The sequence below is a fragment of the Ptychodera flava genome, chromosome 12, assembly GCF_041260155.1.
Source record: "Ptychodera flava strain L36383 chromosome 12, AS_Pfla_20210202, whole genome shotgun sequence".
Taxonomy (NCBI): Eukaryota; Metazoa; Hemichordata; class Enteropneusta; family Ptychoderidae; genus Ptychodera; species Ptychodera flava.
The window spans coordinates 10,744,088-10,768,464 of record NC_091939.1 but is presented as its reverse complement, the minus strand read 5'-3'; the positions used below and the strand labels follow the sequence as shown (position 1 = coordinate 10,768,464).

The window sequence follows — 24,377 nt, the reverse complement described above, 5'->3', positions numbered from 1 at the left end:
TTCAATCCATTACCTCGAAATATGTGCGCTTCAAACAATATATAAATAATTGGTTCAGTTCAATTCAGTCACGGTCCGGTGATTCAGCCAATAAACTAGTATTTACATAATTTCAGGAGAGAAGTGTTTATTTTCCGCATGACAATATTCAAAAGTGGATTTTCCTTTGCCACAAAATGTCCCTTCACAGTCGCAATATCTTTACTCGTTCGGCCTGGCGTCTGAATATGTGGATGAACTGTCAGATCTCAGAAGCGAATGAAAGAGAATAACCAATCTGATACAAATGTAGACATGTATATACTAAGTACTACCATCGCTTCTCTCAAGGCAAGGGATAGTCTCCGTTATACCCAGCCCCGAAGTGTAGTCAATAGGTAACCGAGAGTGAGCAAGGGACAGATAGTGAAGACGAAGAAAACGAGCCAGCTGCGTGTTACATATATGGTTTTAATCACATTATAGAAGGGCGTGCAAATTTACTAGTAACGAGTTTTTATTGATGTTTGAGTTTTTATTGATGCGTACACATTTTTTTTTCAAAAAGTCCACGTATCAGCCAATAAAAGAACTATCTTTGTTAAATCAGAGAGCTCAACTGCGAAGGCAATTTGTAATTTAATTATTATCGCAGGTTTTTCCGTTTTTTGAACACATGATGTTACACCCCTTCAAAGACAGGATCCCTTACGAGTTGATACTTTACATTTTTTATATATACCCCTATGGTATGGCAACGACATACGTGTACTGAGGTTCCTACTGTGCCAATGGAAATTACAAAATGACCGAACTTAACTGTGGGTCCATAGCTGTGGTGTTTTCGGAAGGGATTTCTGCCTTTTACGGGCTGCTTTTGACTTTTCCGTTTTGCCTCAAAAACGTAAAAACTTGTATTTCGTAAACACACACATATACAATAATTTGGAACCCGACCTTTCAATGCACGAACCAAAGTTTTGCCTCTAAATTTATCAGCACATGCCGGATGATTCCAAAGTTGTTTACTTGAGAAGCTCATCCCACTAACTGATCATAGCTGTATACTATACTGTGTCTGCGACATGTGAAATTATTATGCAGATTTCAGGATTTCAAATTGTATCAATAGATTATCTTCAGTTTCATGGAGTTCTCTGCTTTCGTGAGAACGGGTTAGCCTACTTTTTGACTATAAAATCGAATGTTGGGTTTGAACCCGGGGTTTGAACTGTGGATATCACGAATAAATTCAGGCAATTGCCTCTGTAGTTCTGTAGTTCGCAATTTTCCCTAATGTAACTGTATTTAGGAGAAATTTTATAAAACTGATCACGAGAAAGCGGCGGGTTTATGGCGAGAAAATTCTCAGCAAACAGCACGTACAATGTTACTCTCGAAGGCTTTCGCACACGGTACATTGAGGGCGCCCTTTACATGTAAGTGAAAATGCCATGCCACTATTTTCCTCCGATGACGTGCTGATTGAAGGACAGTTGTAACCTCTATTGCCGGTTACGATGATTGTGGATAGGAAAACTGTGACCATATTTTTCATCACTCGTAGGAGATGCTTTAGTTTATTTTCCTCTACACCTCGTGAAATAAATGGGTTGATGAAACTTTCTTCCTTAAATCCCCAATCCCAAAAAACTTTTACCGGCCCACACACTATCTGCATAGTGGGGAGCTTTCAGTTATTATGGGTGGTGGTGCGGGGGAGGGGGGGGGGATCAGGGGAGGTCCATCTTGTAAACTGTGGCCATCCCCAAATACTCCTATTTAAAATGTGACCATTCCCCTTTTCAACGCATGGGTCACTTTTCATTTCATTTACAGCAAAATAAAAAACATTACCTTCGCCTCCCTTGAACACCAGCATGACCAAACCAGAATCCCTTTACGCCTTAGACTCTGAACAATATTTACCCTATGATCTTGGACTATAGGCCCTTGTTATTCAGGTATTGTGTGGAATCTTGTTTTTCATATTTACAATTTACTCGCTGTTGCTCTTACCAAAATGATACTACTTCTTATACTATAGTAAACCTGCTGTTGGGTATTGAATTGGAGGAGCTTGTTTTTTTTTGTTTAAAATGTCAATTTTGGGGTTGTGGCATTGTGCTGTAGACTACACAAGTGTATTATGTCCTGTTAAAGTTCTGTGAATTAAAGGGTATGAGTGCCTAACAAGGACTGAACAAACGAACACACTGTCCCAATGTCAATTTGAATACTAATTATCATACCTGTGAAAGGCCAAGTGGAGCAGTAAACTTTATGGCACGAGATGGAGTCAGGACATGCATCTTGCCAAAACTGCAAACACACTTTTGGGGCCAGTTGAGATAGAACTCGCCTCGGGCTCTCAAACTTTTAGAAATCTTTTTTGATCTATCATTTCTGAGGGGTTCGTTTTAAATCTCTTGGTGAAAGAAAACATTTCACCTTCTTAGTTTTTCGAAAATTCTATTTTTCTCCATAGACTTACCACACAGGAGTGGCTGCCATTTTGAATTTCAAATATCCGTAAATCTTGGGCAATCTGCATCTCTTGTACCAAAATTTGCACGGTGACCCCAAAGTTTTATTCTTGCTTTTGAAAGAGAACAGTTGATATATTCCTTGAGGTAAGTTTGAGCAAAAGTTTAAAGGGACAATGTCCGCCATTTTTCATGAATTTTGTTTGATGCAAGATACTATTTATATTCTTTGACATGTTGAAAGATACTGAATGAATTTGTGACCATGCATACATTCGACCCCCATTTTAGACAAAATAAATGAAACTATCCCGAAAATGAATTAATGGTCATGACCGTTTATTCATTTTCGCGATGGTTTCATGTGTCTATGGTATCATGTATGGGGGGGAATGGTGGCTTGGATTGCAAGCCACCTAAAATTAGTGCAGACTAACCAGCACTCATACTAAGCTCATTGTCACTGCAAGATCTAGCTGACAGTGGATAAAATCTTTTTGAAGACAATATTGCAAACCAAACGCCTCAGGTCATTTGTCAATTCACCCAGTAACTACTCTCTATTACAGCTTGCTTAGTTACTCACACTTTCAGATCAGACAATGTGTCAAGCACACTAACTGCAGGAAAGTCACTATTATTTGCTATAGTATAGCTCTTGCCATCATATGCATTTAAGCAAAATATTCTTGATGAGGTCATTGGGAATCTCAGGGCAAACACTAGGGTAATAGCATTTTACCATGGACCATGTCATTACATACATCGCCCTCTAGCAGTAGAACAGAAAGAGTCGTCGGGAACATACAACACATCTGTACACAGCAACACAAAGATGCCAGAACCAGTAAAATTAAATGTCTGTCCTTTTATTTTTGCAAACTACTTATGAGCACATTCAGGAATTGTTTCCAATGTCACTTCTATGTGGCAAGGAAATCGGAGCATTCCCATGGTTTGATGTCCTGGCAACTTCTTCACTACATTTCAGTTTACAACATTGGACTTGCAGTACTTCTCATATTTCTGGAAGAAGACATCTTTTTTTCCTGTGCTCCATTTTGAGGTTTTCATTGTCAGACTTTTATCTTCAGTGACAGCATGGCTGCAGTAACATTCTAATGTTCACCTTAGCCACGCAGTTGAGTTTCCCTCCTTCACTTTTCTATTTATCTCAGAATTCTTTTTTTTTGCAGATCTGAAACACATGAACGGCATGCAAAGTGACGAAGACTGTTTTTTTTGTTCTCCTCAACGAGAACCTGTAGCAGTCCTTTTTGTTCACCTTGAAGTGCACCTGAAAAAAATTCACAGGGTAGCCATTTACTCCAGAGTCAACCTTCCTAAAAGACATCCAATGGCAATGTTTTTTGTTCATTTCACACCTCTGCCGGATGCCTGAATTTGTCTCCATAGAGTTCAGCTACATAGTTTTGTCTTCAGATCCACAGTGGCACCAGTACGTAGCACAAAGAATTCGGATATTTTTTTTTTGTCTTTTTTAGCTTGCATTTTTTCTCTCAAGAGTTTGCGTATTTCCATCTCTGGACTAATCTCATTTCATTGTGCATCGGCGTGGTTTCCATGGAAGCACATCACCACGGCTACCGATACTGCTGCTGCAATCGACGATGCCATACAGCCACAGAGACAGCTACTTGAAGCAACTACTACCATGCTACAGTTAGGGATTCCTTCATTATGCATCTGCTTTTGGTGCACAAGACTAATTTGTTTCAACTCATAATTTTTTTTTAAATATACTTTTTTCCCCTTCATTATATTATTTTGAATTTCCCATCTCATAATTGATTAGTTCCACAACATTGTGTCTTCACTGCATCTGATAAACCTACAATAAAAAACAAAACAAATGACAGTAAGGCTTAGCCAGCTTTCAGTTGAATATTGTCTGGGTTTGCTCGAACTTTTGATCTTGCTTTGATAAATTCCCCCATTCTTAAATCTTTGATTTCTTTAAAATATACCCTGTTCATAAATGCAGCCTGGTTACCTCCGATGACAAGTTTATGCATAGACAGAGTCTTTGTTTTACGGCTGGCTTATCAGAATTTCACAGGCCTAGTCCTAGCCATTTGGGAAGCAGTAACATTACTAAAGGATGGAAATTGTAACGAGAGATCATGCTTGGGTGGCTGGTGCATGTTTTCACAAGGGTTCAATGCTGTGAAACATTCACTTACCTCAGTGTGAATAACAGTGACCTGCTAACGTCTCTGCCTAATTGTTCTGAGGGTAGGTTCCATGGACTGGTGGAGGCTGGGTGTGAGGGGGTCCTGCAGTTCAATGAAAGGGAGAGATTAGTAAAACTACACCGGTGGTATTTCAGTCCTACAATTTTGGTTTTGAGATCATGGTGGATGGGTTTGTTGATGAAGTAAATGCTGTGCCTCTAAAAGAATGTACATTGCAAGTCATAAGACCAGGGCTGATTTGGTAAAGAAATTTTAGATTAATAGCTTAATAATTGTTCATAATATCATGGTTCTCGACACAGTTGCTGTTTCTATGGCTAGGCCATACCACTGAGTGGTTGTGGATATTTGTCATTGTCTTGTGGACTGATGATTGGATAAAACATCTACTCTTGACTTGGAAATAGGCCGAGTGGCTTCCTGACCGAAACAGTTTACTTCTTGTGCTCAGCCTCGCTTCTAAAATGCAAACATTACGCAAATATAGACCAGCAAGATTTTGGTTAAACTGGTCTGATCTGTAAAGGTGCATCTCTATCTAAATGCACTTTGACACAAAATGTGTTTCAAATGGTTGGTTAGTGCATGGAGGTACAAACAAGACCTCCATGGTTAGTGTAAACCCTATTACATGCTGTATTAATAAAAATAGCAAACAGTGAAGAAAAATGTAAAGGCATGCAACATTACATCACTCATTGCTACAATGAGTTTTACACAGTGACAGATACACCAAACGCACACAGTCTACATGTCCATATAAGCTATGCCCATCACTAGATTGTTGTGATTGAACACACTGCCTCCAACGCTGTCTAGAAACGCAGCTGGTTTCTTTGGGACAGAGCTAGATACGGGTAAATAAACAGTTACGTTGTTTGAAAATGCTGTGTATATTTCATTTTTACCCCTGAAATTAGAACATTTTCATGTTTTCCATCCTGCCAGTACAACATATCCAAAAACTGAAGCCTGTTTTACTATTAACAGCCAGACTCCAAACTTTGGACCTTTTCAAGTTTTGTGTATGCTGTACGCTGCACTTCGGAGTAAAAAGTACAAGGGGTGACAAAATTGCTAAATTGTAATCACTCTACAAAGGATGTGAAATCAAACAGAATATGATAGTGTTCAAAGGTTTCTCCATTTTGAAGTTGACATTTTTGACCTAGCACATTTGAAGAACTATTTATTACAATTCTAAAACTATGAATCACTAATTTATCCAAGTTTTGTAAGTTGCTCACTTCTCGAAAAAGGGGTGACAAGTTCTGAGATCAATTTGTCTTAAGTCCTGTCCCTGCAGTAGGAGTAAACTACATCTTAAACAACAAGCGTTTCTAGACAGGTGGTGGTGGTGGGACTGTGGACAGAAGCATAGACAGTAGGCCTTGCTTCTACTGTCTATGATAGTGACATGATAAGGGACATGAAACAGACACGGTGATGGATCAGAGGAGTGGGGGAGAGAGGAGGGAAGGAAAAGATGGGATGCTTGGCTGAAACTGAGACAACCGACTAAAGTGAGTTCAAACGTCAACAAGAATGTGGATAGGATATACCATATTGAATTGACAGGGTAAGCAGTAATAGTGTATGTATGTAGATGAAAGAAGGATATGGAGACAAGATATATCATGATGTATGTGGAAAAAAGAATAATGTGGAAAAAAGATCAAGACACAAGCAGGACAATTTCAATTTTGAAACAGCAAGGGGTTAAGCAAGGATTAAACTGGGTAGATATATAAATATCCTGTACACATTTCAATTGTAGATATGCCGGCATTCACGCAAACAGTCATAGGCTATCATAGGCAATGGCCATATGGAAAATGTCGTCATCTGACATGGGAAATCTGTCTGATACAAAGCATTATGTCTACCCTACAGGTGTCCAAGCTTGTTCAACCCTAATTCCCTGCATACAGGTAACAAAGGATTTGGGCCAAACAATGGCAGTGAACAGGTTAAGGACTCTACAGCAGAATACCTTCAAATTTGTCTGATATCCACAAATCCTTTAGGTCAATTTGAAAATTCCCAGGATCAACTCTGTACCAATACATTATAATATGTCAAATATTATGCCATCAAGTGAACACTGTTGAATCAGTGGGAGAGTAACATTGTTACACTGCTGCAAAGACATCAAGGTGCACTGACAGCACAGGCAAGCCTGTCCTTGGCCTGGCTCACATTTTTCTACAACTCTGAGGTGGGTAAGGTAGATATAGCAGCACAAGCTTTCATACAGACATCAATGTCACTCAAAGACATCAGTTTGTTCTACACATAGCTTTTGACACTAACCAAGTTGTAACGTGACAAACACGGCATGCACAGTGAAAACAAATATTATTATAATTAATATTGTAGCCCCCAATTCACTCATTTGTCAAGACCAAGCAATATGTGAATCAGACAAACCTGATCACAAGTTAGTTGTTTCTATTCAAAGTGTCTATTCAGAGACAGTCTTAGGTGGCAGATTTTCTACGATTAATGTTACGTCAGCAAAGGGGGACTCCTATAAATACATCTGATTTTCTAATACCTATACAACTGCACTGATACCAAGCATTCAGATTTTTTACATTCTGAGTTCTGATATTTTTTCAAGGGTGTTTGCCTAAATCTCTCTTATTGCCATTGTAACTTCTCCATGTCATTTAGATCTCACGCAGATGAACCACGCACGATGGAGGTGTAATTGGGGGGAAGGCAGATGTGCACAGGTATCGATATGCATCTACAGTGAATGATTATTTTCTCAAGAAAGAAAACGTGAAGTTATTTGTAAACATGCTTGTGGAGGAAAACCCACAACCCGATGGAGTGTTTGAATTAACGTTGGGAACTACATCTTGTTAATGATATGTGATTAGGAGGCGAGAAACAGATATCCAGCACACTGAAAAATCCGTAACACCACTTCTACTAATAATATTGTAAACAGCTAGAGCTAGGTGCAAGGAGGTATGCAGGTACTGGCTTGCAAATTTGTACGTATTTTCTGATGTTCATTTGTTTCTCAGGGTTTCAAAATATGTACAGTGCCATCACACATCGTCCTCCTTCTCTGATAGCAGTTGAACCGTTATCTAATATTTCCTCTCATTTTTCATTCAATCTTTTTAAGAGTGCAGGACTGACAAGTTTACACAATAGAAGACAATGTTGGAGGACATAAACATCTTGATTTGCACAAAATCAAAATTTTCAAGGAAAAAATAATCTTATTTGATATATAGCTTTACATGCAAACCATACTGAATTGTCTGGGCAAGTAAAACAACTGATTGAGTAAACAAACAAACATTGAATGTCGGCTAGTTCTGAACAAGAAACAATATTTTGACGACAAGGGTAGGGCCTTTCTTCTAAGACCAGCATGCCTCCATAATGCACCTGAAATTTGTCGTGGAAACATTGGCTTTGATTGCAATCATAGAGTACACTTAATGAGATTGGATTTTTGATATTGGTGTCAGTTTGAGTTGGGAAACGGTGAAGTTTCACATTTTTTTTTTCACCTGGTGAACCGAGTCTGGGCGCTGCACTGTAATAAGCATTACCCTCTGTTAGCACCATAACCTTGCCATCAACTGGAACAATAAAATGAAACAAAAAAGAAGAAAAAAGAAAAAAAAAATTGTACCAACTTCACATAAATTTTATACATGAAACGGGGAATTTGCACACCAAGTAAAACCTTTGCAATACATTTTAATATTTTTGATATTGTTCATGGGGCATCTTCCTTGGCGAGGGAAAGTAAAATTACTTGGAAAGACAGCAGATTGCTGATTCACTTTGTTCACTTTGTATACATACAAGCATCTAGCCATCTGCTAAACGTTCATATATAAGGTAAACATGGATTTCTCTAAAATCACTACCAGCTGAAAACAAGACAAGTTTGACATCTACAAAGGCTTGTGTACTTTGAACAACTGAATCAGTAAAATATATCACAAGACAGCATATGGCAAAAAGCGCATGCACACCCTACTGAATGCTTTCAACATTTTAGTCATATTTAGATACGATTATGAGGTTTTAGCTGTTGATAGTCAAGCTCTCTTCTGCCGAGCAGTCGCAACGATAAAACATCACCAGTTGTGGATCTAGGACAATGCTGACAGCATAACTGTAACACAGGCAAATGAACTGCTTGTATCATAAAATACCCTTTGTCAATGTCCGCTGCTTGCACAGCCATAAAATTCAGTTCAGTTGAACTTACCTACAAGTGGATTGTGTCAAGAAAATTTGACAATACGTTTCAAAAGTACCTGCATGCACAGCCGGTGCACATATAATTTTCATACAAATATCACAGAGACAATAACAAGACAGATACACAACTTTGCATGAAAAAGTACATCACAACATTCAAAATATTTCAAATGAAAACGGACAATGGCACAAACTATAAATCTACCCACCTTGTAAGTAAGGAGCAGATATTTGTGTAGGGGGATTTGAAGCAACGACACCAGCGGCACCAGTATGTCCGGCGGCTGAGGGACTATGTGCATGTCCATGACCCTGTTGTTGCGGTACCATCATCATTTGTGAGTGCATCGGGGGCTGTGTGTGGGGGTAGGGCTGTGGGTGGACCGGTGTGACAGTGGTGATATGTGCATTCCCTGTGTGTGTGGCAACTGGCACTGGTTGCATCTGGTGAGGTGGTGCTTGTGAGTGTGCTTGCTGGGGCGGTGGTGGAGGGTGGATGCCCTGTGGCGACTGTGGTGTGTGTTGCAGTGTCTGTGGGGGATGCGGAAGTTGAGGGGCTGGCTGGTACAGTATCTGTTGCTGCTGGTGAGGCTGGTGTGCTAAGTGCGTGGCTGGAGTTGGCTGGCCTGTGTGTGGCACCTGGTGCACCGGACTAGGCGCTGGGTGTGGATTGTGTTGCTGTGCTTGCTGCTGCTGTCCTGCCATCTGTCCCTGTTGGTGCTGTGGGTTCTGTCCCTGTTGCTGGTTGGGCTGCTGTGGGGGTGTGTGCCGTTGCTGGGAGTGTGGGTGGTGCAGGTGTGGCTGGGGCTGTGGCTGAGTAGGGTGTGGCTGGGGTTGATGCTGGTGTTGAGCCTGTGGGTGTGGCTGGGGTACCTGCGACATACCAGACCCTGGAGACACTGCAAGACAAACATCAAGATGAGACAATCAAGCTGAGCACATTCACAGAACTCTACTGAGGAATGTTATGTCAAAGAGATTTGTTAAGTAACAGGGGAATACTACAGAAGAACATGCGATCAAGAACATGTACATATCCATAGGAGACAAACACATTGAACTTGGGGGTGTCCTGGATGGCAATCTTATCAGCACTGAGTGTCTCAGCACAATGGCATAATGACCAATGTGTATGCAAGCAATGCCTTCTCAATCATAAACATTTTTCCGAAAACAAGCACACATCTTTGACATAACTGAAATTTATATATAGCATTCTAAAGACTGAAATATACAGCGCTATACGTCAATGATTTGGCACATGCATCAGAAACATCCACATAATAAAATTTACGTACCATAGACTTGAGTGGCTGGGGTCTGGATTTCTTGAGGGAAAGGGTGTTGCCCTTGGTGATGAGGTGACGTCAACTGTCCTTGAGGTGTAATCATTCTATACATTTGGGGCTGTAGATGAAATACACAGACAACAAACAAACAAAGAAGATAAACAGATATTGTTTCAAAACAATGAATACAAAATAAATGAAAAATGAGAGCTCCAGCGAAAGCAAATGTGTCCTGCTGGTGCATGATGTTGATACAGATTTTGTCTTATTTTTATTTCAAATAGAGCGTTCTGTCATGGCTAGATATTGAACACACAGTGTACAACATCATTAAAATATGGATTTTTTAACAAAACAAATCAGAAATACTGAGGTGGGCTGGAAGTTGGTTGCTCATAATGAGAACATGAAGAAAGTGATAACTATCTTAATATCTTTGCAGCCAATCAAAGGCCATCAATATCAAATTTCCTGTACAGGAACAATACCACAATTCTTTCGTGGGTCTAACTCGATATTTTCATAATATGAGGGCTGTTATCAGTAAGGGAAAATAAGGAAAATGTCAGCTACAAATAATTCAATAGCAAGCAAGGACCCAGTGCTGTATTTCAACACTTCGCAAGAACTTGGCTTCTACTCTACTCTTGGAATAGCTTTCATTAAAGGTATACTGTCACCTGTTCCAATTTTGCCACAGTTACCATGGAAAAAGAAATCTGACCAATCACAGATTTTAAGAGGGTGGCTGCTTTTTAAAAACAGCGCCCTCACATGGGCATTTTGAATACCAAGGAACGCCCCTTTGACCATATATGGGCATATTTAGATTACAGGTGACTGTATACATTTAAGGGACACTTATTTTGATTTGTAACAGTGCAGGTACTTAGTGAGGCTGTACATATGATTGTGGAGAGTCCCATCCACAACACAACAACTACTACCAACCTTTTGTGTATACTGTATGTTGGGCTGATACTGTACATGCTGAGGTATCATCTGACTCATGATGGTCCCCTGGGCATGTGGCTGAGCAGCTGGGTATGGCATCAGCTGAGCTTGGGAGTACCCAACAGGTGCGATGATGGGTGGACCTGTGGCTGCAGACGCCTGCATCATGTGACTTGCAGACATCTCATGGTGATGTTGAGGCGGTCGCTGAGGCATTAAAGCGGGAGCTGCAAGAGTCAAGCCAATGAGTTTTTGTAATTCACACCAAATGATTCCAAACTACTTACAAATAACAGAATAATTGATATTTTCATATTCTCTGTTGTAAATGAATACCCAGCAAATACCCAGTCTCGATATTGAAACCAACCTTGTCTCTAACAAATGACATTGCTCTGCCACATGGTCTTTCATCGACATGTTCGCAGCCAACAGTGAAACACACCAGTGATGATTTGAAAAATGCTATCTTCCTGCCTTGTAGACTGAAAGATTCAGTTGTGACTAGATCTCCACTAACTACATACACAACAACAACCAACAGTGCAGTGAAGGTTACTGCAGTGAACTCAAAGATATGAACTACAATCCACAACTGACAGCACAGGCTTGTCAAATACTCAAAAAAAAATGAAGTTTAACCCTTCGAGTGCTGTAATTTTTCCAAGTAAAATTTTAATGCAACATTTTACCATTTTTATGAATTTTTCTGTATTTTTTCCAACCAAAATTTTAGTGCAACATTTTACCAATTTTAAAAATTTTTCTGTAATTTTTCCCATCAAAATTTTAATGCAACATTTTACCAATTTTTATGAATTTTTCGGTAAATTTTGATAATTTTGAACCAAATGGACATGGCATTTCATCGGCTGCAGTTCTTTATTAAAATTTTGGCAAAAATTTGAAAACAAATTGACTGGGGTAGTTTTTTTTATAAAGGTGACAAACATTGACTTTGGCACTCAAAGGGTTAAGCCTCATTTACTGTAAACAGTTATCAAGCCTGGCTACACAATAACAGAGCATGCTATCATCCCCACCAGCAGACATGGGGGCAGTCTTCTTACTCAATATGCTGTCAATAAACTCAACTATACAATATGATTTGTTCCAAAAAGATTTTGTTGGCACCTTCAGTCATGGTTTGGGTTGAGTTGGCCGAGACCCATACACAACTGAATCTTTGAGTCTACCTGCCTTAACGCTGAGATGATCTTTGCACTGAAAACAGTAACTCTGTATTCTGGTGAAATCCGTTATCTGTCATTTGTTATCTGTCACACATTTTTAAGTACTTTGATCGATGAAGACTCTACCCTGAAAATTGGGTGTCCTAGTATTTGACTTTCATATGGTCTACACCTGTAATGCCTGGATCTTGACACAAATAAATAAAGAACACTCACGCCTCTTTGGAAAACCACTTTGTTTTTGTTGTTGCACTTGGGCTATTCCTGGGTTGACTATACTAGAGGGAGCAGCTGGCATAGTGACCTGCATAGGGGTGCTTGTCATCACAGTGTACTGCTGTGACATCCCTGCATATACTGGCTGTCCCATGGCTGCTATGTGAGACAGATTCATGCCTTGCTGCGGGGCTGCCATCACTCCGGGACTAGGCTGCTGTGGTCTTGGAGGAGTTGGTGTTTTCGTCATGGGCGCCTTCTGGAAAACAGAGTCCATGTTTATTATACAGGTCTTGTCTGGGTTTTTGTTTCACCCCTATTTTGAAGTACCTTGTTAGACAGTCCAACAGGAACAAGTTAAAGGTGTACTGTCACCTGTTCAAATTTTGCCACAGTTACCATGGAAAGAGAAAATCTAACCAATCACAGATTTTAGGCGGGTGGCCGCTGCCCCATCATATGGGCATTTTGAATACCAAGGAACGCCCCCTTGACCATATATGGACATATTGAGATTACAGGTGACTGTATGCCTTTAATGGATTGAACTAAAGCAAATTTGTCAGAAGGGAAGGTGAGTAATGCACAAACCGAGGTACATGAATATTCTCAATTGACAAGTCATTGGATTTGCATACTACATGAAGGAAGGTATGGCATCTGAACTCCTCCTTACAGATACTGTCATGATGATAACTGCCTTGAATACTTTCTGATGATGAAGCATTGTCAATTTGAAACAAACTTTGACCCTGCACATATTCTGGATTTTCAGCTATGATTACACTGCTTAAGGTAGAATGCACATTTGGGATGGATATTTGGACTCTAAGATTTTCACAATTCTTTTTTGATCTACCACTTGTGGGGGCTCATTTTAAAGCTTTGGGAATAGGAACAATTTTCACTGTCTCAGTTTTTTGAAAAAAGAAAATTTTATTTTCCCCTACGGAATTATATGTAACACAGGGATGGTGGCCATTTTGAAGCTAAAATATCATTAAATGTTGGGTAATTTGTTCCTCTAGAGCAAAATTTTTGCATGGTGACCCAATTTTTATTCTTGATTTGGTAAGACAGTGGTTGAAAATTTCATTGAGGAAAATTTGGCAAAAGTTCAAGTCTTTCATTTCGAGGCACATTCTACCTTAATGCAGAAACAACAATACTAAAAAAATACCGCAATTATACGGTGTCGCTCAAATTTGATCAGAATTGGTACATACCAAAGATCAACAATAAGTGTTATTTCTATCTGTTCAGTGCAGGAAAATTATGCATTGATTTTATGACAATTTCTGCACAGTACAACCAGAAAAACAACAAGAAATACAACCAGAAAAACAACAAGAAATATTTAAACCAGAAAATTAAGAATGACAAAAGTAAATAAGGTCTGAAACTTTAGGTACTGAAGGTCAACTTTAGCAACATGCATAGCAGGAGAATCTTTCTACCATGGATGTACAAAAATAGACATCCATATGGTTTCAGCAGATCTGTTAATATGTCACAGTTCATAAACAATGACAGGAAATGACAAATTAGCTGTTTCAGTTACTGCTATCACTCCCAAACATAATAGGTACCCTGCATACAAATACATTAAAGGTCAAAGTCCTCTTATTCAGATGTGTGGGTTGATTCAGTTCACTGCCACCACTCCTGCACACTTGCAGTATTTCCCTTTTTCTTACCTCATTTGCACATTTTTCACACTGATGTGTTAATTTGAACAAATTCACATCTCAACCCCTACATCTACCTGTACACCAAATACTGAGATGGTAGCTTTGGCGGTATGGGAGCCTTTGTGTGTGACAGACATACATCCGCACATACCCACAAATATACAGACACAGACGCCACTCAGACTCATCATATAAGCTCTTTTTGGTATTTATATATAAAACCAAATATGAGCTAACAAAAAGTAATGACTCGGCATGGCACTTTCTCATGCTCTGAGATGTTCAACAATTATACCTACCGGAGCAAACGGCTTTGCTTGAGGATTAAACTTGAACTCCTTGGCTTCAGGGTTCAGCTTAGATTTCTTGGTTACACTGAAGAAGATCCATTCAGACAAAAAATTAGCATTTTTCATGAAGTCTACAGTGACAGATCTGATGTGTTGGCCTGAGATGACTGCTGAATTTATCAAATTTCCACTGGAGAGCTAGTTTGCAATACTGAAACCTACCAGCAATGATCTGGTCCTGTCAAATTATCATGAAAATAATTCCTCTACATACTTTCCTAACTGAATATGCACATTCAGCAAGTGGTGCAAAAAAAATTTGCAACACCAGAAAACAATGTGACTTTATACTGCATGAGTGTTGTTAACTTTCAAAATGGTTGATCAGCTGCTTATAGCTATTTTCTGTTTTGGTCTTAAGAACACATTCTTAATGCAAGACATTGTACAACAGCAAAATATGGTTCTTTTTATAAGTTGAACTACATCTCTATCAACTTGTTAAAGCCTCGGTGATAACAGAGGAAAAATTACTTTTATTAAGAGTGTTGAAATATTACATTAATATCTGCATTGTAAAATCAAGAATTGGTGTACAGAATGTAAACTAAGATGCATTGCAGGCATTGCTGAGTGACACATATCTTGGAGAACATACAGCATTCCAAAAGAAGTTGATGCCGTACAATTCATTCATTTACATATCCCCCTGTATTTGTCCTCCCCTCTTGAAGAATGAATTGTCTGACTCGCTGAAAATCTATGCCACATCTGGACTGAGTGCCTTAGCTGGCACTCTGTATATATTATCATCATAACACTGCTGTATCTGCCTAAGTGATACCAAGGAATGCTGACTATAGGACATCTGTCTTTCATAACAGCTGCAGTCCAAGTTTAAATAAAATCAATATCTTTGTGGGGATCAAGTACATCTGGGTCTATGGATATATGTTAGCACCCAACGCATTTCTATGATAGATACTTTTATTGGCTGGTATAAAAATTCTCTGTTATAAACCATACCATTACTGTATATCTGTCTTTATGATATATTGAAATGTAAACTGTGGGACATATATCTTTGATAGCATCTGCCCTCCAAGGTTAAATATGAGCAAAAAAAAAATTTTTCACAGTGGCTCAAGAACAACATGCTCAGTTCATGTGTTGTTGACACCAATAACAGAACCTTGGTGAATAGTATTGTGAGTTGTTATGAGGTAATTAATGGTTGGTTGGACTGTGTTTTTTGTGATGATGCCATTCCTTACTACGGAAGAACTGTGACTCATATGAGTCAATGACTCTAAAATCATTTTGAAAGCACACGTTTACAGTCAGTTCTGAACGGTTCAATAACACTTATTGATTTATAATCAAGAGGCAAGTTTTCTTCACAAGTACACATCAAATACAGAAGACTGGTAATCCCTCCCAAGAAAGTAACACGTAGTTGTCTTTCTTGAGTGGCAGTCAGGCTGCATAAGCTAGGGTATTCAAACTTCTCAGAGAATATACCAGGACCACTAATTTCTGACAGAACTTCTCATTCATATTAAGTATATATAAAAGAGGATATGACAACTTACTCATCAACCTTTGGTGTCTCTTTGTCTTTGTTGGTTGAGGTTGCCTTTGGAGATGGTGAATCTTTGGGAACATCCGAGCTGCTGGCAGTTTGTTCTACACTGGTTTCCACTGGTTTCACTTCTTTACTCTCCTTGGGATTTTCATTTTCTGTTTCTTTGGGCTTCCCACTGGACTCTGGCATGTCCTGACATAGAAAAAAAAAGGAACAAAACCAGTGAATTCATGATGTGGAAGTCACCTCTGACAGGCTGGATTTGGTGAGAACATTTTGAAATTTCCACATCTTTCAAAGAGCCTGGATTTTTGTATTAATTCTAGCACAAAACAGCTATCCCTAACACCTCTGTCATGATGGCAGAATTCAAAATCTAAGAATTCGCTGCTATTGCACCATCTGCCATATAGGAAAGGTTTTCAACCAATACTTCATGTGTATGTGACTTGGGATTAAAACATCCCCAACAGCCAGGTAAAACCCATTGGTTTTCTATATCACTGTTGAACCTATACAAAGGAAACGGGGTGAGAGGCTTAGGCAATATGTAATGATCTTACCTTTTGTTCCCTAATGGAAAAATCTTTTGAAAACTTCTTAAACTCTTCAGTAATATCATTACGTGCTGCAAGGAAGAAAGTATTGTCATCAGTCAGTTGATCTACAAATAAGCTGTCAAGATCATGAAACATATCAATGATTTTGTTTGTCAGGAAATTTCACCTTTTCATATTTCAATGCAATTGTTTTCGGGGACAACAGAAAAGGTACTGGGGTTCCAAAACCACTGCTTGCATGCCCAATTCTTTGTAAAATCACTGAACATACTCCTGTCTCACTCTAGCAATGGCTCAACTATATCTCACAACAGCTGCACAATTATGGTAGTAACTTTATATTTATTTATTAATATGGTGCAAGCTGCACTTTACAGTTTTAAGGTTCCAAGACAAGAGATTTACCTTTTTAATCTAACAATTCTCTGGTGGTTAATAAGCTCAGAACCCCCCTAAATTATACATCTTCTGAAAGCCTAGATATAGGGGAACAATTTGGTAACCACAGTGTCACCATTGTTTACATAACTATCACATGACAGGTAATTTGCATAACCTTTCAAAAATCGGTTTTCCCTATGTTTTGTCTCAATACTTCAAAATATCTGACTCAAACTTGCTGGAATACAAGCTGTCACAACGCTCTTCTAAAGTGTGTCTCAGATTTTTTATATCTTGCTTAGTTTTTTTTTAGCACAATTTTAAAGAAATTAACTAGGGTTAAATTCGCTGCTCTGGAAGTTTTTCTGGCATAAAAATTATTTAAGGAGGTTTAAAAAAATTCTGAGACACTTTTAAAGATCCCTGAGAGAGCTTGCACTCACACAAATTTCAGTCATATATCTCAGAGCATTGAAACAAATCATAGGGAAAACCGATTTTTGAAAGGTTATGCAAATTACCTATCACGTGATCGTTATGCAAACAATGGTGACACTATGGTAACAAAAATGTTCCCCTATATCTAGGCTTTTGGAAAATATATAATATACGGGGGTTCTGAGCTTATTAACCAATAGAGAATCGTTAGCTTTGAAAGGTCGATTTCTTGTCTTGGAACCTTAAGCGCCATTCACTGCCAAGGAGTATGCCTTGAAGAGAAGAAAGAAAAATGAAGGATGACACACATTTATAAGGATTCACATGAAGCACACACAAGAAGGGACTAAAATCTTTTGTTAATGATGGTAAATTGAAATCCTGAACAAAATTGTCCTCACGTAACTTTTTCTACAGTTACCCTATTTTCCTTGGGATTTTAGGGTAAATAGTTACAGTGACAGACTGATATGGCCAGATTGACCAACATTTTCCCATGTCTCATCCATGAACGTGGCAATACCCACTGTGAACTCCTACCTGCGTTGGCTGACTATCAATGACAACCTGAATATTTTTGAATACCGTGGGTTCAAAGGTTGATCAATGCTCTAAAGATAGCAAAGATGAGAAATTTTTTTGTACTTACATTTTGCATTTGGTTTTTTCTCTAAGGGATTTGCTGCTGCACCACTGTCTGGCTGTTGCGGTGGTGGTGGTTGAGGCTGCGGCTGGGGTTGTGGTTGCTGTGGTGGTGACTGCGGCAGCTGTTGAGGTTGGGGTGGCGCTGGCTGCGGTTGCTGTTGTATTGGAGTGACAGCGGCTGTTGCCACAACAGCTGGCGTCGGTACCGATGCTGGCACTGCTGCTGGTGGTGCTGGGTTACTACTAATACTAGAGGTAGGTGGCTGACTTGCCGGTTTCACTTCAGCTGATGCTGGGGCTCCCCTGACCACATCACTAAGTTTTCTACCATGATAAGCTAACGGTGGGGCAACACTGGTTGGTGTGTTTCTCCCACTGTCCAAGGCTTTCCTATCATTCCTATCAACTGAAGACGTTCCCAATGACAGAAAGTTAGTCCCTCACAATGGTAACATTCTATTGGCAATTTATTGGACACATTTTTCCACAATATAGCATTGAATGTTCTGTAGTAGAAATATTTTAGTCTGTTTCTTGAAGAATATAACTTGACTTCACTGCCATGGGAAACAAAAATATTCAAATTCCCACTTTTCTAACAGTATGTGTGAGTAATCTTACATGTCCATCCATCCAATATATTTTATATGTAGAAAACCTTTGCATAACCATATATCGGTAAACAGTTTTGGCCCTTTCTACAGAAATACAAGAGTACTTTTTGCATAGGATATGTAGCATATAAATATGCGCTCTTCTTACCTCCACCGTTGATATTTGTCTGTACAGTGTCCAGCCCATGATGATCTCTGTGTACATGCTGATTTCTGTATGGTTGCTGCCCTTGCTGAGGTGGCGGTCTCCTGTACTGTTGGTGGTAAGGCCCACCCTGCTTCCTCAGTGGTGGAGGAACATACCTGCAACACACAATGGTCAGATATTGGGATTGAGTTAAGACAGAACGTGCCTTGAGGTCATGTATTGTGACTCTCAAACTTTTACAATAGTTTTTTAGACTATCACTTGTAGGGGCTCATTTTGAAGCTCATGGAATGATGCACGTTTTCACCATTTTTTTTATACTTGAAACTTTTGATTTTTCTTTTTAGAGCCAACACAGAGAAGGCTGCCATTTGAATTTCAAACATCAGTAACTTTAAGGAAATTTGTTTCAACAATACCAAAATTTGCAGGGTGACCGCTGATATGTATTTTTGATTTTGAAAGAGAATGGTTGAAAGTTTCCGGGAGGAAAGTTTGAGCAAAAGTTAGTCTTTTAATTTCGAAGTGCATACTACCTTAACCAATGATAAAGAATGCACACATATTTTAGCAATAGGTCATTATCTCCTGTCGGATCAGAATGTCAACATGAAGTCCTTTTCAAGATTTGATAAACTTTTTCTTCTTCTTGTGGCATGCAAATGATTTTCAAGAATTGCATCCTTTTTTCAGCAAACTGTTATGTGAATATTTTATTTTGCTAAGAAGCATGGCTGCAAATAATCTTCCAGCAACTTCAGCTGTGCAGATTGTCTTTCAATTTCAACCATTCCCAAGAACTAATTATGACAACTTACAGCACCTTACATTGAGCTCTACTGTTCACAGGACACTTGAAGGAATATTGTGATACCTTCTGACACAAGAGGTGAACGCTAAGTGTCAAGATATCTCCAAAGCGATAACATTATGCTATTGATGGACATTGCAATCAGCACATCAAAACATTTAAAACTTCGCCGGTCATTTAACACCATGAAAATCCAAGGGACAAGAAGATCAATTGTGGCACAAAGCTGCAGCATTTACTGTCACGTTTACAAAAGTACAGCGTTACTGTAGTCAGGTATGTTTCGAAGGTTAGGTCTTTGAAAATCATGTTACAGTTATGTATCTTACCTAGGGATCTATAAATCACTATGTGTGTTATAGGACACCATACGCTTTAGTGGTTTAAACAAACTTTACACAATGGTAGCGGATGAACCTGGCTGGAAACGGGTCAATGGTACTCAAAGATTTTTTTTTAGTGATTTATTAGGGAGACAAATTCCCTATGGAAAGGCAAATAAGTTACACATTGCCTGGGACGGTCTTTCTTCATGTTTGGGGAGGGTAGAATTCTTTTTGTTGTATGGCCACCTCAAGTTTTCAAAGGCACTGACGTTAGTACAATGAAATCCAAACCAAGCATGCCATTGAGAAGTGTAAGTTATTACAGTCATTGTTCTTATACTGTTCCACATTTATGTTTCTTGCAGCACTTGCTTAGCAACTTTCTTTTCTGTTAAGATCACCACATGTCTGCAAGAACATGTGTTGAACAGCTTTCCACATGTCTGGGAAGATGGCAGTCTCGCATGTAATATAGTTACGTTCCATTCCTTGGGGCGTCTAATACAAAAGACGATTGATATATCTCTTGATACTTGTCCCAAAATGGTAAACTTGCCCATACTGTATCAAGGATGTACTCTGGTTTTGACAATACTTTTTAACCTGTTCACCCCCAATTTCCCTGTAAACAGGTCCACAATCATGCATTGATAACAATGGGTTTGGGCCGAACCAGGGTGGTTAAAGGGTTAAAGTACAATTCCCTTTTGACTACACATGAATGTAAATATATACTCTGATGAGAGAATGATGAGAAAGTCTTCTAACCTTGAACCACCTGGACCAGGCACAGTATTAGCAGACATCGTTGAATCCCCACTGTTGCTCGGCCTATGTACAGCACTAAATTTGTCTTCTTCACTACCGTCCTCTGTTTCTTTCGCTTGTCTCACTTTATGGCCAGGGCTTGACTCAATTTCCTTGGCTAGTCTTTCAGCTTCCTGCTCCCTCTCTTTGTACTCCTTGGTGTCCTTCTTTTCCAGCTCTGTCGTGTATTGTGATAAGTTTTCCTCATAGGTGGAGCTGACGCCGAATTTTTGTGTGTTGGTACGGAACATATCATTCACATCCCAACCGTTAGACTGCGAGAAACAGAAACCAAGAATTGCACAAAATGTCAATAAACAGTGATATATAAATGTAATATTTGCCAGTTCACACAAACTGAAAATAGGTTTTTGAAATTGATGTTGACACATTCAGCAAGCTAGATGGGAATTTCCATGTGTGAATCTTTCAGAAAACCTATTAATTTATTTGTTTGTTTGTTTGCTTGTTTATTCAGGCCCATCTTGGGAAAACGCAAACTCTGGCTCCTTATAAGTTCATGGGTAGCCATAAAAGACGAAAAAGCACGCAAAGGATACATACGATTAGAAATCAAAGCACACGCCAATACAATAATTACCCATAATGCTCAGTAAACATTGCAGAGCAAGCATCAGCAATAAATTGAATTCAAAACTTTCAAGTCATGATTTAATTTTTTAAATCACAAATCAAAGTCCCTATGCAGTTTTGTCATTTCACTACTCGTGTGGTCACTATCATTCACAGGGTAGTTACAGCTCAAAGGAAGTCTACTCACAGTTTCTGAATCTAGCGAGAGGTCTTCAGACTGGGCATCCCCTTGCCAGGGTTGTAAATCTCTTTCATTAACTTGTCCATTCACTTTGTTGCCGCTGATCATCGCATCAGTCGCAAAGGAATCTGTGTATGAAATATGAATACAAGTAAATACAAGTAAAATGCAAGTCCCATTGTATATCCTTCTGAGAGAAAATTTTTGTGTCAAAGGCAAACTTTGTCTTGTCAGATTTATTTAAAAACAAGGTGATTTATGAGATATATATTTGAAAGGAAAACAAAGGATGTCATATACACCATGTAAATATCCAATGTCAACACAAACTGATACCTATAGGGCCAAGGACTGAAGAAATGACAATCTAGAGCATGAGGTAATCTTGGAAAAGACTTTGAAAAAGATATTTGTTTCTTTACTCTATACAGAGGTGGACATGTCTAGGAGAATGTACGAATTGCTAGCAGTCACAATTGAGGCAAATTGATCAAATTAGAATGCTGGCCAATCATTAAGCAAAACTGGGACTTGAGCAAAATGTAAGATGAATCAACTTTAATGTGATTTCCCTGTTTTTCACCTGGTAATCTTGGCTCTTGAAATATGCCATGTGGCAAAGACACAGAGACCTGAGTAATGCAAATCAATGTGTATCCCCATAACCCTGGTATTGCATTTACACTACTATGAAAAATGTCAAGAAAGAGTGACTTTATTCATGCCACACTTACACATCGGAATACTTTCCTCCCTAAGGAAAGCCTCAGCTGAATTCCAAAGATCCTGGCTAATTCTAAGACATGTTTGTTTATTCATATCCATTGTGATTGGTGCCATCTGATACTAATTGGCCATGTGAGCAAAAAAATGTCCACCATATAATCCGAGTGGTAAAAATGGTTCAGATTAACTTACTCAAAAGCACATGTACTTCAGAAATTCTTGAACCTAGGACATCTACTCTTGATGGAATGATATCAAGAATGAATAATTTCAAGTATTTGAGGGCAAAAGAAAATTTTCAAACAAATATGGATCCATTTCTGCCACATTTCTCATTCATTACAAAATCTACATGGAAAATTTTCTCCTGTGTGCAAGTTGAAGCCCAGGGCCTTTTGACGTGTGGCCACTTTCTGCCAGAGATTTACCTCAGAGATTCATATCACAATAGAACAGACCAGTCAGCTGATGGAACAATTACTTTAACAAGTAGACAACAGTAACCCAAATGAATAGGTTCTTGTTGGTCTTGGCGATTACAATGACAATAACCCGAGTTACAAATAAAAATGTCTTTTGTATACCACTAGCATTTTTCTCTCTTCTCTTTTGTCTACATTTCAACCCTGATCTGACATGAAACAAGCCCACACAGGTCCTCTACTTTCCCTCTTCCTGCAAAGCTAGAAGTAGTTGCCATCAACTCCAAAGGGGAAGCAACATTCTTGGCATACCTTTAGTTGCATAGTCAAGATCTACATCTTCTGCTGATAGCGATACTATATCTTGAGCTTTGAGGATGAGTTTTTCGATGATGTCTTCCCGGTTTGGAACCGATGATGCTACTTCGTGGTTGGATACATCTTCGTTGAGTTTTGTTGCCATTTCCAAGACAAACTCCCCCTGCACAAAGAAAGAAAGCAAGAATGAAACCTTAATTTTTTAACCTTTTACCAGGTCTTTCATTTTTTTCTATTTCTTGCCGACATTTATGGTTTGTTTGGAGCTGTGTAAGGTGAAATCAACAGCAAATAATAGAGCTATTGGTGCAAAAAGCTGTTCATGTGTTATATTTTTGAGGGCGTGCTGTAATTTTTTTTGTATCAATGGACAGGAAATCTGCTTGCATGCCATTTTTCCTTGTTAGCTGGTTACCAGGCAAGGTAATTTCATTCTGTCATGTAGCAGGCAACTAAGAAAAGGCCAGTTGGTTGACTGGAAGTATGATTTGGTTGTTTGCAGAAGTTTACCAAAGTTGGGTGGGGCGGGGGGGGGGGGGGGTGGGGATGTGTAAAAAGCACGAAGTGAAGAGATGGCAGTGGGGACTGTTGAAATGGGGAAAGGACAGTGAAAGTTTGTATATCAGGGAGAGGGGAAGCTTGGAGATTTCCTGGTGTAGGATTAGAACAAGGGAATTTTTTCAAATTGCAGGAGGCCAGTGACCAATAGCTATTTTTTCCCCTCAAAATTTTTTATTTTGCTACAAATGTCGCAGAACTTGGATTGACATGTGACAGCATCTCTGGTTACAGTTTGACAAAATATACTTCATAGCTGTGCCTTTGCAAAGGGGTATTGTGAACAGGGTACACAAGTCGAGGACAAGCTCATTTCATTTACTGTAATTCAAATGACTCATAAAACAAAGCTGTTATGTAAGAGATCTGCTCATTTCTGTGGCTGTCTCTTGGGTTATTTCAAGGTTACCTATATAGTATTACAAATACAGAATTTGTTCAAAAATTCATCTTCTAAAGTGCATTCCTTGTTAGTGCTGTCCAGCATCTAAAGCTTTTCACAAAACTACTTCACGCACAGAAAATTAACTGATATGATCATGGTGAATTTTCTTAAGTGTGCCGATCATCACCAACACATTTCAATGTCAGCGATGGAATATTAAACATCACAGTTCCATCACGTCCTTCATTACAATACATTCATGTACGTTTTCTGGATTAGAAAGTATAATGAACACTCTAGACCCACAGGTTGACATTTGTCC

The 24,377-nt window shown here is 39.0% G+C and overlaps 1 protein-coding gene across 8 annotated transcripts in view; it reads right to left on the bottom strand.

Moving 5' to 3' along the window:
* Nucleotides 1–3,313: 3,313 nt before the first annotated feature.
* LOC139144969 (ataxin-2-like protein) overlaps nucleotides 3,314–24,377 on the bottom strand; it is a 33,278-nt gene continuing 12,214 nt past the window's right edge. For 2 of the 8 annotated variants that reach the window (XM_070715827.1, XM_070715829.1), the window contains exons 5-19: nucleotides 23,107–23,275; nucleotides 21,653–21,774; nucleotides 20,833–21,146; nucleotides 18,928–19,082; nucleotides 18,170–18,571; nucleotides 16,705–16,769; nucleotides 16,149–16,333; nucleotides 14,566–14,641; nucleotides 12,576–12,834; nucleotides 11,164–11,393; nucleotides 10,222–10,330; nucleotides 9,133–9,822; nucleotides 8,218–8,289; nucleotides 4,670–4,762; nucleotides 3,314–4,317 (exon numbers count right to left, since the gene is read on the bottom strand). In XM_070715827.1, the coding sequence (XP_070571928.1) occupies nucleotides 4,707–4,762; nucleotides 8,218–8,289; nucleotides 9,133–9,822; nucleotides 10,222–10,330; nucleotides 11,164–11,393; nucleotides 12,576–12,834; nucleotides 14,566–14,641; nucleotides 16,149–16,333; nucleotides 16,705–16,769; nucleotides 18,170–18,571; nucleotides 18,928–19,082; nucleotides 20,833–21,146; nucleotides 21,653–21,774; nucleotides 23,107–23,275 (2,904 nt within the window). In that variant the 3' untranslated portion in view covers nucleotides 3,314–4,317; nucleotides 4,670–4,706. The remainder of the gene's footprint in view (nucleotides 4,318–4,669; nucleotides 4,763–8,217; nucleotides 8,290–9,132; nucleotides 9,823–10,221; nucleotides 10,331–11,163; nucleotides 11,394–12,575; nucleotides 12,835–14,565; nucleotides 14,642–16,148; nucleotides 16,334–16,704; nucleotides 16,770–18,169; nucleotides 18,572–18,927; nucleotides 19,083–20,832; nucleotides 21,147–21,652; nucleotides 21,775–23,106; nucleotides 23,276–24,377) is intronic. The other 6 variants (XM_070715828.1, XM_070715830.1, XM_070715831.1 and 3 more) reach the window with 3 other exon arrangements.